Source organism: Vigna radiata, chromosome 4 (assembly GCF_000741045.1).
Source record: "Vigna radiata var. radiata cultivar VC1973A chromosome 4, Vradiata_ver6, whole genome shotgun sequence".
Taxonomy (NCBI): Eukaryota; Viridiplantae; Streptophyta; class Magnoliopsida; order Fabales; family Fabaceae; genus Vigna; species Vigna radiata.
Genome location: NC_028354.1, coordinates 2717254 through 2734971, shown reverse-complemented (window position 1 = coordinate 2734971; position 17718 = coordinate 2717254). Strand labels below are relative to the sequence as shown.

General features: G+C 36.5%; 1 protein-coding gene across 3 annotated transcripts; it reads right to left on the bottom strand.

Annotated features, from left to right (window-relative positions):
• Positions 1-229: 229 nt before the first annotated feature.
• On the bottom strand, positions 230-17292 carry LOC106759500 (ubiquinone biosynthesis monooxygenase COQ6, mitochondrial). 3 transcript variants are annotated; one of them, XM_014642691.2, is made up of 10 exons: positions 17044-17292; positions 16786-16894; positions 13977-14076; positions 5940-6083; positions 4184-4233; positions 2732-2799; positions 2597-2648; positions 1772-1945; positions 1068-1667; positions 230-584 (listed from the first exon to the last, which is right to left on the bottom strand). In XM_014642691.2, exons 1-10 carry the CDS (start codon positions 17049-17051, stop codon positions 369-371), a joined length of 1521 nt encoding a protein of 506 aa, XP_014498177.1. In that variant the 5' UTR covers positions 17052-17292; the 3' UTR covers positions 230-368. The 3 variants fall into 3 exon arrangements, with proteins under 3 accessions (XP_014498177.1, XP_014498176.1, XP_014498178.1); XM_014642690.2 differs by having other exon boundaries at positions 4175-4233; positions 17044-17291; XM_014642692.2 differs by lacking the exons at positions 13977-14076; positions 17044-17292 and having other exon boundaries at positions 4175-4233; positions 16786-16893.
• Positions 17293-17718: the final 426 nt, after the last annotated feature.

The window sequence follows — 17718 nt, the reverse complement described above, 5'->3', positions numbered from 1 at the left end:
CACCCTTAACTTCGGTTCATGAAAGCCCTACCAATTTCTTAATGGCTAATGCCATCTCACCTAAAATGTTGACCACAAAAAATAAGAGGGTATGGTGTAAACTTCCGTTTAAAATACTCATTGTAGCCGAAGAAGAATCCAGGAATCATCAATAACAGTATATATTAACAAAAGCATTAAAAGTAGAGTAAGAAGAAAGATTAATCTTTCACCCATTGTTGCACAGAACAACTTTAGAAGTGTAACTTTTCAAGCTTAACCCAAACAAAAATGAAATTAAGAAAGCAGAAAAGAAAACTTTAGGGGTGTTGAACCATTGGCTAAAACTTAGTTTGCTAAGTAGGCCAAAATTATTGACATTTACGTATTCACAAGAAAATGGGCAACTTATGCTCTCCTGAAGCATAGGAAATGATACCTTTTTTGAGTGGTGATATATAGTTTGCCCCATGGAAAGCAGCAGCTCGCAGAATATTAAAAGGTCCAAAGTCAACAGAATAGGCCTTTTGGAAGCCATCAAGGATCGCCATCATCATAATATTGGCTGATCTCCTCTCTGCTTCATACTTCTTTAATAAATTTACCTGCAGCAGCGTAAACAAAGAAATAACCATATCAAATTTGTATGTACAAAATGATTAGTAGTTCCAAAGTTACTCAGATTTTGGTAAACGTACACATTTAATAACTTTTTCCAAATATTACATTTTACTGATATAATTGTTGAATAGTAGTATTATTATCTTAATAATCTTGTATACAAAATTTTAGATAGCTTAGACATTCATAGACGTAAAAAGGGGTGATAGTAGAAATTACTAATACTTTAAATTTGACAGTAGAAATCACTAATACTTTAACACTTTAGAATAAAGGGGTGTGCAAAAGTCTTAATTTAGTTTTAAAATTGTGAAAAAAGAAATTTAAGTTGATAAATTTAATACATATAAAAATGCATTTTGCAAAAGCTATACATGAATGGGATAATCTAGGAAGCCTTCTGGATTCCAACCAGCAAATGATCATACCACCCAGGAACACACCAATGCACACATAACATAACATACCTCTCCAATATCAGTGCCCAAAGCAATCCCCTCTGCAATAATTCTCGAAAGAGAAAATGCATCTCCAAAACCCAAATTAACTCCTTGACCAGCAAGAGGATGCACAGTGTGGGCTGCATCTCCAATAAGAACAACGCGTTTTGATGCATAGGAATTGGCATGCCTTAAAGACAAAGGGAACACCATCCTTTCAGATGCCAACTTGATCACTTTTGGAGGAATTTCAAAGAATTCATTAGTTGATACTGTTGCATCCATTTTAAACCATGAGAACATATCTCGAGTTCCTAATAAGCCTGATGTAGGACGAGGTCCATAACCATAATCTAGAGCATAATTGACATCCTTTAAAAATTCTTCCTCAGTAGTTGATTTGCGACTGTTTGACTCTGCTGGACTCATGGTCCAAACAATATTGCTAAACTTATCACCGATGGGTAAAAGAGCAATTGGACCGGTGGGTAGAAAACGTTGCCATGCACATACATTTTCAGAGGTATGCTCTACTGTGCAGATTATTGCATTCTGTGAGTAATTCCATCCAGTCGTTTTGATTCCTGCTAATTCCCTAACATGTGATTTTCCACCATCAGCGCCAACCTTCAAAACAAGCATCTTTATTAATATAACATTAACTTATAACAATAAGGGGATTGCTAATTGTCCTCCAGAACGCAGTTAAGCAAAATTTTGTTACTGTTTACCACCAACTTTGCATATAAGCTACTTCCATCACTAAGTTGCAGCTTTGCACCATGCCCTTGAGCAGATGATGATTCTACGGATTTTGTATTCTCCTCCACTACAGACATAGAGCTTGTATTCAAAGTCATTGAACTTAATCTAAAAGGATAGATTGTTGTCTTGAAATCAGAATCCTGTCAAGAAGGTTGTTGTTCTCAATGTAATGTAAGCATATGCCCCAAAATGACAAATTTTACTCGTACATAATGAAATATGCAATGTTCTTAATGGGGAAAAAATGTAAGCAGCCAAAATATAGCTAGATTCACTGACTCGATTGTCCTAACATTAAAACATATATCTGAACCAGCAAAACATCCAAGGATATGACAGTATTTCATCCCATTAGAAAAACAACCAAAACACTATTATTAGTAATATTCAGAGATTATTCTAGCACTCTGAATTGAAATACAAGTGAAAGAAAAATAAGAAAAGTTCAGACGTTCTAGTTGATGAAGTTCCTCACAGTTCCTACTTCAACCCCGAAAGCTAGATGAATAGAACCAAGTCTTCTTAGGAGTATTTTAATAATGTTCCTAGCCAGTCCAGGACTTCTTAACATCATTTAGACAAAAAAATTGTCATTTTTGTGCAATAGAATAACTTGTCAGGAGAGAATTGAAGAACAGGAGCATGATTGAGAAATCCTTTTGGCTTTAATTATAAATAATGAACAGACACCCAATTTGAAACATCGTCCAAGTGGCTAAATTCTTGTCCTAAAATTATTAACCAAGTAAATTCCATAATGCACATCACAGACAGAAAATGCAAATTCATACCTTTACACATGACAGTAAGGCATTGTGGAGCACTTTATTCTCGGCCACACACCTAAGTGATCAAGTTTTCCAATTAGAAATGGAATAGCTGCTTTTGCAAAAGGGGTTTACTTAATGACAAGATGTCACACTTACCCTAGATAGTCTTTATTTACATCTCTTGCATGATATCTAGCATATCCCAAACCAGTATAATCCCAGACCTGCGATGAGATACAAAACAATTCATGAAATGTTGAATAGTAGAATAAAAGTGGAGAAAGAAAAATGCACCCACAAGACAACGAGAATCACCAGTTGATTACACTATATATACTTGAAATTCTACCACAAATACAACACATTCTAACCTTTCCCCTTAAGTTGGCGTGTATGATATACACATCAAGCATGTCAAAATGTATACAAGTTGATAATTAGAGTTTAGGCCTATTTAGAAGAACTTTTTCATAAGGACTTTAATGAAAGAAAAATTGGAAGAAAATTTGAAATTAACTTCTGCATAAGTTACCTTGTAGATGATCTCTCTCATATAACTTCTCTAATTTTTTTGTATTTTTTTATTTTTAACTTGTGAATAGACTAATTTTAGCTTATGGAAAAACCCATTAGTTTTTTCTTCTTATTTTTTTTGTTAGAAGTCCTTATGGAGAAGCTTGTCCAAACATACCCTTTATGAATTTTGTTGCTATCTTTGTAGACAACATTCTCCCAAACAAAATGACAATCAATCTCAATGATTTTAGTCCTTTCATGAATAATAGGATTTGAAGATATTTGCAGTGCCGCCTGACTGTCACATGAGTTCATTGACTGTTATTCAAATATCTTGAATCTGTGAGCAATTACATCAACCAAGTCTGCTTCTTGTTTTTCCACAATTTGAACATTTATCCCCAAAAGAACAGAGTATCACGAAGTAGAGTGTCTATTCAGTAGAGTGCTTGCAATATCAGCATTTGTTTAACCACCAATCCCCATATGCTCCTTATCTTCGAATGGTAAGCCTTCATCTCCCAAGTGCTCTCTAGAGATTGAAGTAAATTGATAGTAGCATCCTGGTGACATTCACATTGAGAGTTGTGGAATTGGCTTTTTCTGCTCACAGCAAGGGAGATATCTGGTCTTGTTACAGCATGGTAATTTAACTTTCCAACTAACTTCTGATAAGTAATGAATATCATCTAAGTAACCATTTGTTGCTTTATTAAATATCATCTAAAGAAAATTGTCAAATTTATTGCACCACAGATTTGAGAGTTTGTGTGGCATTGCTGTGGAGGCTATAAATATGATTCACACGTGTTTTGGTAGAAATTTAGCAATTAAAATTGATATTGCTAAGACGTTTGATACTTTGGATTGGGCATGTACCATACAGGTGTCATGAGTGTTGGCACTCGACATGCAACAGCAGAGCTGTTTGTGCTTTACAGGTATTTGCACAACATTTGTGTCAATTTCCTAAATATGCTCCTAATAACTATTCACTTAGAGAATCCATTTCCACTATTGAGCAATTCACAAGAGAAAATAATAACAGGGTGGGTGAATAGGAGAGAAAAAAAAAAAAGTTACCTGCATTACATTAAAATAAGCATGTCTGTTTTGCTCAACATATTTCCAAGCACCAGCATCTAAAAATAGTCAAAAAGTATTTGTTAAGTAAAAAGAACAGAGTAATAATTAGACTAAAAACCATGTGTTTTACTACCCAGTAGAAGATGGTTTACATACTCTTATTTCATTAATGACAAATAATTAGAGGATATTAAGTCAATTGTTGCCTATAAATCACAATACAATAAAATATAGGATATTTTATCTTATCATGACGCACTCCGAGCTAGAGCATATTAATAAATAGGGGCCATAGGTTCAATTCCTGTCACATTGATGTGAAGTGCAGAACCCCATGCAGCCTAAGGAGCACTGTAGTAAACTTTTGTTCATTTAGAAAAGAAAAAATTAATAGATCACCCTTGATCTGATCTGGGCAGGATGTAAAGCAGCATTTCTTCCAAATATTTCAGGAGCATGCCTTAGGTTCAATTCTTTCTTGCCTATAGTCTTCCTAGGAGTTAAACAGCATTTCAGTGGTATCTAATTCACATAGGAAAAGAGAATAAGTCACACACACGCCAGTGGTGGAGATGACATTAATGAAATTGAAGATCACGTGGAAGAGGCTCACCATCTTGCTTTTGATATGAATGATTTCCTTGAATTGTTTGCTTGTATTAGACATTTATGAATTTATAAGTTGTTTTATTTATGCATAATTTTATGAACTGAGAACCAATTTTTAGTTATGTTATACATTGGATCTTACTACTTAAGACTTGAGAGTTACTTTTATCATCTATATTACTTTGAATGTATGCATAGTTCTACAAATATAATTTCATATACTCGTAACTCTTACGAGTTGACAACATCGGTCACAATAAGTTGACAATGACAAAGAGGAAAAAGTGAATAAGTAGATTGTACAATAAAAGAGAATGTGGTGAGTGACATGTATAATCAAATTTGGATGTAGTGAAAATGGCATTGAGTCAAGCGTAAAGAAAAATACACACAACTAGAGTTATGGAATTTAAGTTTTTGCCTTTCATGTGCACATGACAATGCACAAATAAGCCAATAGAACAGTTGTGCATTGAACTTTAATGAGGATGACCAGGAATGACAATCAGATCTCGTGGATGTTATTTTGCATGGCTAATTTAATGACTGGTAATTATTTACTAATTACTAAGCATGAACTATGTCTGTAAATGTGAGTCTGGTTTGTAATATATATTAGTTGTTCCTTTGGTTTTTAGTTGCCCTAATGAAATGTACGAAAAGACCACTTCCTTTGAATTGTGTCTTATTTATTATGAAATATTCTCTATAGCAGAACGAACTTTGCTTCAAGTGCACTATTCAGTATTCGTTATTCATTATTTAACATGTTCCTCTTTGTTCCCTCATGCTTTTGAAGTGGCTTTTCATGGTTCACTAGATAGGATTTTACAACAAAGAGGATTTTTTTTGTTTTTCTGTTTCTTTTTTTTTTTTCTGTATTTGGCAAATGCCTTTATATTTGATGATGTCCTTATTCCATAAACTTCATATGGGAGAGGATAATGATAATGGCTTCTCTTTGAGTTCTGTTTATTGCTGTCCATTTTGGTATAGGATTTAGTAGGCATGTTATATTATTGGTTCATATGTGTGTGTGTGTCTATGTATGTATGCATACACACATAAATGTAAGCTTTTAAATATGTAAAATATCTCATCTTTCACATTTATGATAGTGATTATTGACTAACAAACCTTAAAGACAAAATACCTCGGAGAAAAGATATAGAAGCAGGAGTTACTGTACTGACTCTTGGATCAGGGGGGTCTTCCTTCTTGATGTGCAAGCCACTACTCAGAGCCGGATTACTATCAACAATTGCAACGTTCAACTGCTTTGTCATAGGCATACTTGCTGGAAGAACACAATAATTGACCAGATTTGAAGTTATAACACATTAATCTCCAGCATCATCATCATCATCATCATCAATAACATAACTATTTGGTGTTTCTCTTGTCTTAATGAGTATTTGGAGAAATGCTTATTTTAAGGAAATAGCCACTTTTCTAGACAGCCTCTAGAGAGAGCTTTTAAAAGGAAAAAGAAAATTCTAACAGTGTTCCTGACATCACCTTATATTTTACTATTTCCACCTCTCACTCCCCCCTATCTCACACTCATTATTTAATACTTCCCTTCATCACCATTATCATTCTTAGCCCACTTCATGACAAATTAAAGAATACAAATTAGAGACAAATAGTTGAAAACATGGATAGTAGGATACAATATTGAAGTGTGCAAACAAAAACAGAATTTGTTACAAATATATGCAAACTGTAAATGCAACCTTCAAATTTAATAGGCAGCCTTTTGAATGACAAGTGAACAACGTAGAGCTCTATTCTCTGTAAATGATCACAAATAAATGGACTATTGGATAATACATGCTATAATGCTCTCTTTGATATAACTGGAGTTACCAAATACTACCTTTACGGTGATTAAGATGCACTGAAAGCCTAACCATTCATTTTTAATTTCTCCTTGAATCTTACAAGAAAAAAAAAATCTAATTATGATTAAAAGTGACGCACAAAAAACACAAAATACTTTTAACAATATCTCATAATGAATACAAGTGACAGCTTAGTACAATTTTATTGATACAGTAGTGATTAGTAATCCATTGATATGGTTTGGGCCAACCAAACCGGGCTATAACAAATGACCAAGGATATATCCAAGTAGGCAAAAGTCAAATTAAAGCACATATTAATAATGTAACACATTGTCAAATATTTTATGGATCCGGATCAGAATCAGTTCAATAGTTACCACAAATTTAGATAGAAAACTATGTGGAACTTTTATTTCAGTTAATTGACCTGAGATAAGGGGTCAAATAGGTGAAGATTGACAAAAAAATTAAACTCAGTAAAGACATTATTAGCTGACGACTTTTGTTAAAGCTTGTCTATCTATAGATATAGAATCTGTTAGAAATAGACGGCGGAATGTTTCATTATCGGACAATAATCAAAAGGGAGGTGAATTGGTTTTACATTAAACACAGCTTCTTGTTAGAAAATCTTCCTTTTTTAAAAAATATTAACTTCAAATTAAATAAAGTAAATAAAAAAGAAGCTTGCACAAGTGATTTTTATAATGGTTCAGATCAAAAGATCCTACATCCAGTTGTTAACCTTTCTAAAAAAAAGAGATTAACCAATAACTAATAATAACCAACAACTTAAAATAGAGTAGAGAAGAGGTTTAAAGATCACCTTTCTTGACAAACAAGAGATGACAAACACTTCCTTTTGACACAAAAGGATGCACAACTTGACTTGCTAGAGCAAATATGCTTTTCACTTAGACACATTAAGACAAGCACTCGCTTCTACCAACACAAGATTCACTAGCTCACACTTAAAGCACAAAGAGTACAAGTAAGCACTTAGTTCTCAAACAGTTTGAAATTAGATCAAGTGTTTTCTTAAAATAGTCATGGATAATCAATTACATGATAATCGTTTATCTGCAAGCCAATTCAAGAACTGATCTTCTGGGATAATCGATTATCCCAAGTGATAATCGATTATTCTAGTGTGTTTTTTAAATAATGCCTTATTCTTTGAGCTCTCTTTAATTGTTGTAACCTTGACAAAGTTAAGTCTAAAATACAATTACAAAAGCTTTAATTGAATAACTGTTAGGACTTAGAGAGTATAGTAAAGGGTGAAAAGAATAGAAAAATAAGAAGGGGGTGGGACAGGGTCTATATAAAGACCCCTGTTATTGTTTTGAGAGGATAGTTAGAGACTTTGATAAAATTGTTGACCGATACTTGTATCTGGTGAAGGAGGTTAAGCTCCTGTGTTTTCTTTGCATTCTTGATTCTTTCATGTGAATACAACACATATTTTTCAACTTTCTTGATCTGTGATTACTTGAGTGTGTGTGTGAAAGAGAGCTAGTTAGGAAATCTTACCCGAATACCTAACAAAGTGGTCCAACCTGCCGGATCGGTTCAGAGGAAAACAAGGCCGATGGAGGGAAGAATAAAAGTAGTCGAGGGAAAGATGGAGCACCTAGAGTTGGCGGTAGATGGATTGAAGGCGGAAACGGCAGCAAACCGCCAAGAGTCGATCGCGATGCGCAAAGACATTCAAGAATTGATAAAGATAATGGGTCAGCGCAACAAGCAAGGGGAGGAAAGTTCCGAAGGGAGTCAAAGGTCGGTCAATAACGATGGTGATAACCAGCGCGTGAACAACGGAGGTGAAGGGGACAAAGAGCGATAAGAAAACCTACCCAATTGGAGACGAAGGGTGGAATTACCCATTTTTTAGGGGCCCAATCCTTTGAATTGGATTAACAGGGCACAGAAATTTTTCCAGATTCAAAAGGTAGCGGATGCAGAGAAAGTCGAATTGGCCCATATCAGCATGGAGGGAAGCGCCAGATACTGGTTCAAATTTTGGAAGGATAAGGCGAGAAACCAAACCTGGGAGGGCCTCAAGGAGGCACTGTTGATTCATTTCGAGAGTCGTCACCGAGGCGGGATTTTCGAGACGATGGCGGCGATCTGACAGACGGCCACCGTGGAGGAATACGTGTGAGAGTTCGAGGCTTTGGCTGGACAGACGAAGGAGTTTACGGATAACCAATTGCTGGGATACTTTCTGGCGGGCTTACGCGAGGAGTTGCGATGTCAGATGCGACCCCATGACCCCCGCAATTTGATGTCGGCGATGAATGTTGTGCGAGATGTGGAGGAGGCTCTTCGTGGCTTAGGATTGATAGGGTGGACCGTGGTCAAAAACCTTCCTTATTGGGGGCGGACGACCGGAGAAGGAGTTGTGGTGGCCAGGACAGAGCTGCCGAGAATTAATCTGGGAAGAGCGACACCGACCGAGAGTGTCGGGTCGGTGAGACATGATAGCGCGACGGAAAATGGACCGGCGAGGGGCGGAAGTTACGGAGGAGGTGACAGTCGGAATCAGAATTCAAGAAATTTGCCTTACCCGGAGTATTTGAAATGTCGGGAAGAAGGGAGATGCTTTCGTTGTGGGGGGCCTTTCAGCCCTGGACACCAATGTCCTGAGAAGAGCCTACGCGTGGTGTTGTTGGCAGAAGATGAAGAAGAGGACGAAGGGGTAGAAGTTGAGCAGAAACGGATGGGGCTACTACCTTCGCGGCAGGCGGAGTAGGATGACGATGCTGGAGCATATTCAGTCCGACCTTGGGGACAAGGTCGATTTTCAGGGGAGGAGTATTGTTAGGACTTAGAGAGTATAGTAAAGGGTGAAAAGAATACAAAAATAAGAAGGGGGCGGGACAGGGTCTATATAAAGACCCCTGTTATTGTTTTGAGAGGANAGTTAGAGACTTTGATAANATTGTTGACCGATACTTGTATCTGGTGAAGGAGGTTAAGCTCCTGTGTTTTCTTTGCATTCTTGATTCTTTCATGTGAATGCAACACGTATTTTTCATCTTTCTTGATCTGTGATTACTTGAGTGTGTGTGTGAAAGAGAGCTAGTTAGGAATTCTTACCCGAATACCTAACAATAACAATTTCTCTAATTTTCAAACCCAAGGTTAGCTTCATCATCAAAACTCTTTTGACTTCAATTGAACCATGTTGCTAACAATCTCGCCCTTTCTGATGATGATAAAAAATACTTGTTTAAAGCTTTTGTGATTACCTCCGTATGCACATCTTAGAAAAGAAAAATGATATTAGAGGTTAAGTGTTAAAGCAATATCTATACCTCTAATTTCATTTCCATTTCTAAGATGTGCATATTTAGGTAATTACAAAAGCTTTAAACAAGTATTTTTTATCATCATAAAAAACGGGGGAGATTGTTAACAACAAGGTTAAATTGAAGTAAAAAGAGTTTTGATGATGAAGCTAACCTTGGGTTTGAATATTAGAGAAATTGTTATTCAATTAAAGCTTTTGTAATAAGTTATTTGTAATTGTATTTTAGACTTAACTTTGTCAAGGTCACAACAAGTTAAAGAGAGCTCAAAGAATAAGGCATTATTTCAGAAACGCACTGGAATAATCAATTATTACTTGGGATAATCGACTATTCTAGTTAAAATAAAAAATGGCAATGTTCTCTGGAATAATCGATTATCCCAAAAGAACTGCTCTTGAAATGGCTCACAGATAATCGATTATCACTTAGGATAATCGATTATCTCAGGAAAATTATCTTTTGAAAAGGTTCACAAATAATCGATTATCACTTGGGATAGTCGATTATCCACGATAGTTGTGAGAAGACTCTTGATCTTCTGACCTAATTTCGAGCTGAGCCTATATATACCTAATTTTTGAGCTCTTTTAAAGTTACTTAAATTGTTTGAGAACTAAGTGCTTACTTGAACTCTTTGTGCTTTAAGTGTGAGCTAGTGAATCTTGTGTTAGTAGAAGTGAGTGCTTGTCTTAATGTGTCTAAGTGAAAAACATATATCTGCTCTAGCAAGTCAAGTTTTGCATCCTTTTGTGTGTCAAAAGGAAGTGTTTGTCATGGTTGCCATGCGAGGAAGAGGAGGAGGACGTGGAGGTCCACAGTGCGCTTACTATAAGAGGGTAGGTCACACCCAAGAAAACTGCTACTCCTTGCATGGTTTTCCTTCAAAAACAGCCAATGTCTCTAAAGGCTGAAACTCCCACTTCCAACTCCAAGTTCACTTTAGGAAAAGTATCAAGAGTATCTGCGATTAAAGTTTAATAGCTTGGCGCAATCATCTTAGTCTCCAAGTACGTCCACAACTTGCATTTCTTAATCCATGGAAGGTCCAAATTCATGGGTAATTGACTCGGGTGCTTCTGATCACATCTCTGGTAATACCTCATTGTTCTCAACCCTTTCCCTCTAAGAAAAAACCCATTTCATTACCCTTGCAAATGGCTCTAAAACTTGTTCCAAAGGAGTCGGTCAAGTCTCCCTGTTTCACACTCTAACTCTGAAATCTGTTCTTTTTGTCCCTAACTATCCATTCAATTTAATTTCCTTAAATCGGTTAACCAAAATGTTACATTGTTCAATAACTTTTGATTCAAAATCTTTTGTTATATAGGAGCATGGCTCGAGGAGACAGATTGGGGAAGGATATGAAGCTGGAGGTTTATACCATTTTGGATCTCGTCCACGGGTATCCTGTGTTGCATCTCTTTCCCCTAAAGTGTTACATGACTGATTTGGCCATCCTCACCTGTCAAAGTTAAAAAAGATGTCTGGGGAACTAGTCGCGTCTCTTCTTTTGACTTTAGAATATGAGTCTTGTTAACTAGGAAAACATGTTAGATCTGTCTTTCCTAAAAGGTCTCGATCAATGTGTAATTCTAGTTTTTCTATTATTCATTTTGATGTTTGGGGAACTAGTCGCGTCTCTTCTTTTGATTTTAGGTATTTTGTTACGACTCGCATTCTAAAGTCTGAAGACTATTAAGTTCAGGACACATCTTTTTTAACTTTGACAAATGAGGATGGCCAAACCGATCATGTAACACTTTAAGGGGAAGAGCTGCAACACAGGATACCCGTGGACGAGATCCAAAATGGTATAAACCTCCAGCTTCATATCCTTCTCCAATCTGTCTCCCCGAGCCACGCTCTTGTATAACAAAAGATTTTGAATCAAAATTTATTGAACAATGTAACATTTTGGTTAACTGACTTAGGGAAATTAAATTGAATGGACAATTAGGGACAAAAAGAACAAATTTCAGAGTTAGAGAGGGAGACAGGGAGACTTGACCGACTCCCTTTGAACAAGTTTTAGAGCCATTTGCAAGAGTAATGAAATGGGGTGTTTCTTGGAGGGAAAGGGTTGAGAACAATGAGGTATTACCAGAGATGTGATCAGAAGCACCCGAGTCAATTACCCATGAATTTGGACCTTCCATGGATTAAGAAATGCAAGTTGTGGACGTACTTGGAGACTAAGATGATTGCGCCAAGCTATTAAACTTTAATCGCAGATACTCTTGATACTTTTCCTAAAGTGAACTTGGAGTTGGAAGTTGATGTTTCAGCCTTAGAGATATTGGTTGTTTTTGAAGGAAAGCCATGCAAGGAGTAGATGTTTTCTTAGGTGTGACCCACCCTCTTACAATAAGCGCACTGTGGACGTCCTCGACCTCCACGTCCTCCTCCTCTAGTGCCACGTCCTCCTTTTCCTCGTGTGGCAACCATGACAGATGGTTCCAGTGTTTCATGAGCTTCCTGATATAGAGGCACTGGAACACGAAGAAGACGTGTGGTCAAGGCTTCCAAGGAAGGGACCTCATGGCTTATCAGGAGTTGATCTCTGATGTGATTCAAATCTGGATGCAAAGCACAGAGGATCATCACCATATAATACTTGTCAAGCTTCTTTTTGATGTCTTCTGAAGATTCCACTTCCAAGAACATTCTCAACTCTTCCACAGCTGCTTGGGCTTTAGTCATGAAGGAGACCATATCATGGTCTGTCATTTTGAGACTTGCAAGTTTGTTTGTTGTATCATAGAGGCGTTGAATATCATTAGCATAAATGCTTTGAGCTTTCTTCCAAAACGAGTGACATGTTTTGAAGGCTCTAAGAGATATCAAAAGTCGTGGTTCCATAGACTGCCTCAACAGGGCACACAACTGGAAATTTGCTTGTTTCCATTGTTCAGCTTTTTCTGAAGGTACTTGGCTTCCATCCTGCTCAAGGTGGTCATAATGACCTTGACCAAGGAACCACATTTCCAAAGTTGCAGACCAAGACAAATAATTTTTCCCGTTTAGTTTTTCCGAAGTGATCGAGGGACTTCCTGAGAAGGAAATGACACTTCCAGACGCCATTCTGGATAAAAACACAAAGAAGGAACCGAGAGAGAGGAGGAACCAGAAAACCCTAGAGGGTTTCTTACGGTTTTCTTCAAAGGAAGCTTCAGGACAACACTGAAGCACAGTTTTGAGGGGTAGAACAGAAAGAGGAGGCTTAAGGGACGGCTATGGAGGAGACGCGACAACTTTCCGGCGAGCAGAGGGCGGCGCGTGGACAGCACGCGCCTGTTCGCAGCGCACAAATATGCTGCACGTGGCGGCGCATGGAGGAGAACCAGACTACCCCACCGGTGGGGTTGGCCGTCGCGTGAGGAGGCGAACCAGATCCAGTGGTCACCGGACGAAACAGTGACGACGACCGATGGCGGACGGCGGCAGACGGCAGCGAACGACGGCGGACAGTGGTGGACAGCACTGGACATATGCGAGATGGTAGACAATCAAGTTGAAGAGCTTCAAACTGTAGTTGACAGCTGCAGATAGTGGCAAGACAGCCGCAGACAATGACAAACGGCACCGGACAGATGCGAACAACAATGACAGTGCTGGTGGACGGAAACCAGAGCAGGATGAACTGCTCTGATACCAACTTGAGATTTAAGACTAATAAAAATATATTCTGAGGGGTTGATGATCCCTCTCATTCTCTTCTATTTATAATGCAAAACACAAGAGTACATGGAATACAAAGAGTCTGTACTAGACTGATAGGTACAAAACTAGGTACAACTCATTAATAATTCTTCAGACTAGCCTAAATGATGATACCTATATGTAATGATTCTAACAATTTGTTTTTTTTAAAAAGGGAAGATTTTCTAAAAAGTTGTGTTTAAAGTAAAACTAATTCACCCCCTCCTAGTTATTGTCTAATAACGAAACATTATGCTGCTTATTTCTAACAGAATCTACAAAAAATATGACTTAGACACACCCATCTCCTTGCAGATTATTACCCACCTAAGAAACAAGCAAGAGCCATGCCAACCATCCCTCCTCCAACAATAGCAATATCATACTGTGGAATAATTTTGCTAACAGTGTGCTTCTTCTCATGCTCCTGCAAATTTTCAAGAATATGAATAGGGCATTTTCATTTGATATTCCATCGTGTAAATGATTATCTTTCAATATAAACTAATATAATAATGTGAAAATGCATAAAGGTGTGAATACGGGATATGTGATGATAATTGACAAAGATTACAAAGAAATTGAGGACTGAGTAATCACAGTCATTACTTTAATCAATGTAACAAGAATAAACTACTAGAAGTAAAACTTAAGGTAAAAAATATAAATTAAAGATATAATGCTACTCATCTACAATCCTCCTCAACTTAATAAAAGAAAAGAATCATGTCACAATTTCTCCCTTACTGCGCTTGATTTAGCCAAAGAGCTTGTTCTTGTTCAAGGAAGAAAGGACAAGTTGCCCAACAAAAAATGATTCCAGTCTGAGTTAATTCATAGAATTTATGGATCACATGAATAAGGATAGTTGCGCAACTTAATAATGATAGAGACTGGTGTTGAAGCAGAGAGCTCCTCACAGGGGGACCAATGGTAAGTTGCTCAACTTTGGTGTTTCCTTCTGGTTTGCAGTTGATGTGGCTTCAACTGAGTTGAGCAAACACGGTGGTTGAGCAAGATACTTGATTAACATCATAGGTTGTAACCAAGTAGTCATGAATATAGCAAGATTCGACCTAGTGAATACCTATGTGGAAAAGTCCAAATGGCTGTTTCCTCAAAGAAAATGGGGCAGCCTAGATTCTGAAAAACATTGGGAATTCTCCAAATCTATTCTACAGTGTGCAGAATTTCTTGGATAAGCAAATTCTTTTAGCTTTTATGTTGACAAGTATTTATTCTAGGTGTGGGACCCATAGAACATATCTAATAATATTATTATCCATGTTAATATATAAATGGTGATAACACTTCAGCGTTAACATACTTCTAAACTATCATTCCCAAATGCGAATCAATTTGTTTAGCCTAATCAATCATCTCAAAAACAATTCTTTCCACGTAATTCTCTCAAAATCAGTTCTATCATTGCCAAGAAATTTGGTTGAGAGATCTTGCTTTTAGTTGTGATTTGAAGACTTAGAGTACTAATAGAGGATCTTTGGATCGGTTTCTGGGTATTACAGTGATGTGAACTGGAGACCAGCTTGGGAGCTACAGCAACCAATAATGAGAAAGGCTAAAGACATTTGAATCTGTCTCAAGTGCTTGAAATGTTCGTGGTCAGCATTGAAAGGTTTTCTTAGTCAAGTGGAGTACTAGTTGCCAGAGATGCTTGTAGAGAAGGAGATCGGAAGAGCTTTCTTATCTTGGTGTTTTTCCTTTCTGTTTGTAAATTTGCTACTTGAAACAAGAGCTTGCAGCATAAGTGAGATGATTGAAAGGAACGTTGTATGCTGCCTTTCTATTTTATTACCCAAACCAAAGGGTATTGCGTCTTTATGGTTTTAATGAAAACTAAAATTTAGACTACACACATAAGTCACAGATTACCGAGACGATCACTTTCCATCTAGGAACATGTAATTTAGTCAAAAGAATGAAAGATGACAAACGAAAATGAACACCACAAATTAAATTAAAATGAGAAGAATGTGAACTGGGAAGTTTAGAGAAATAAGATAGATCAGAACAATGGAAAAAAATGTTATATACAGTGTAAATGAACAGAGGTAATTTTGGTGGAATGGCCAAGGAAGAGGGTTTCAAATCCTATGTTTGTTTCTGAAGCAAAACATCAGAAAATAAGGGAGAAATCACAATTCAAAACCAGAACCCTAAAACAAATATTACTATAGTGGTAAAAATGGGGTTTTAAGAACCATATCAAGGTGACGCTACTATAGCCTAAAAAGGCCATTATTTTAGCCACTATGAGCACTACTGAAAACGGCTCCACACCACTATTTGAATCACGTAGAAGTCTAGGGCTGCTCCACTGCACTACTCCTCCACAGTGCTACTGCAACAATAGCACACTATTGACTACTTAGTAAATAAATATTCTGGTCGAAGAAAGTCTTCTATAGTACATTTTTGGACGTTGATTATTGATAAAAACAAAAAAAAATATTTGCAGCCCTACCTTCTCTGTTGTCCCAGACATGCTTTTTGAGATCCCAATTGTTTCTCAGCAGTTTTAATGTAATTCAAATCTGAATTTCCAGTAAGATCAAAATTGGTTCTCCTGGAAATACTCAATTTTCTGTTTTAAAAAATGACAAATACCAAATATACTGCTCGAAACTTTTCAAAATGTTATTCAAAACAATTATGACAAACTCAAATCCCAACCATATTGTGTAAAATCACAATCAGAAACTGATCATCACCAGAAAGCTCATCAAAATGCCATCAAAGTATCCCATCACTACAGAAGGTCTTAAGTCTAGCCTACAATATGTGTTGTTCCCTAGAAGTATTAAAGGAATTAGGTTGCACCTTTCAATGAATATTAAAGGAATCTTCCAAAGAAGAAACATGAAGCTGTATCAACAAGACATGGTTACAATCTTTAAGCATGTCCACACCAACTGGACAATTTAGAAACACAAGAATCAAGCCCGCTTGATCAAATTATATTGCTAAAATTTGTAGTTCCCAAAATCTATTTAAAAAATAACTATCCCCGTATTGCTCTAACACTATGTAAATGAATTCAATTTCGTACACACACACACACACAATAAACAACTAGAAAAATATAATTATTGACAAAGCTATGCTGTATGCTTACATTGGACGCTTCTCCAATAGCGGAACCAGCAACTTTCACACCCTCAGTACAAAAATACTTTCTTGGAATTTTGAGGGCACAGACGTTTGAAATAGTCTTCTTCATCACCCTATTACATCAGTTACAGAGTCAGAGCCCAAAACAGAAGCTCAAATAGGAAGATAGAAAACCACAATAAACACTACAAACCACATTCCCATGCTGGCAAAAGAAGAAACAAGAGTGATTGAAAATATTCGAAAAGAAAAACATTCATACATGTTCATTGTGTGAAGAGAGAAATGGTGGAATACAAGAAGAAGGAAGAACGCAGAGTTTGGTATATTCGGAACTGGATTTCAAACCATGGGAGGGGCTATGCGAACTGCTTTCGAATCGAACCCCAGTCGATACACTGTAAAATCGCGTTAAAGTAGAAACATGTGAAGCGCTTAATTGCGGCGTTGCGCAAATGAAACGTGATTTTGCTTTACTTTTTTCTTTGTAACTTGGTGTTAAATTCACGCTTCATCTCTCACTAATCTTCTTTCCACGAATTTTGTTACCTTTTTTTTTGACATTTTATTATAAATTTTAACATCATATTATCTATCTGTTAAATTTCTAACCAATGATGATTTTGTCGAAAAAGGTCTAAAAAAACAGCATTATTTTATTACCAAATTTTGTAAAATAATTTGTATTAATCTTATTTTATTCTTATTTATTTTCTTACCACTTCATAGAAAATCAATTCAAATCACAACAAACGAAAAAAAAAATTAAAACTAATTTGTAGGGATTATTGTAGAAGAACAAAATATCCTCATTATAAAAAACATGAGTTTAAATGGTTAAAAATTGTTACAAATAAAATTTTTAGTATTAAATAACTGTTAGAATTATAAATATGGCGTGTGACAAAAAATACTTTAAATGATAGTATATTTGCTA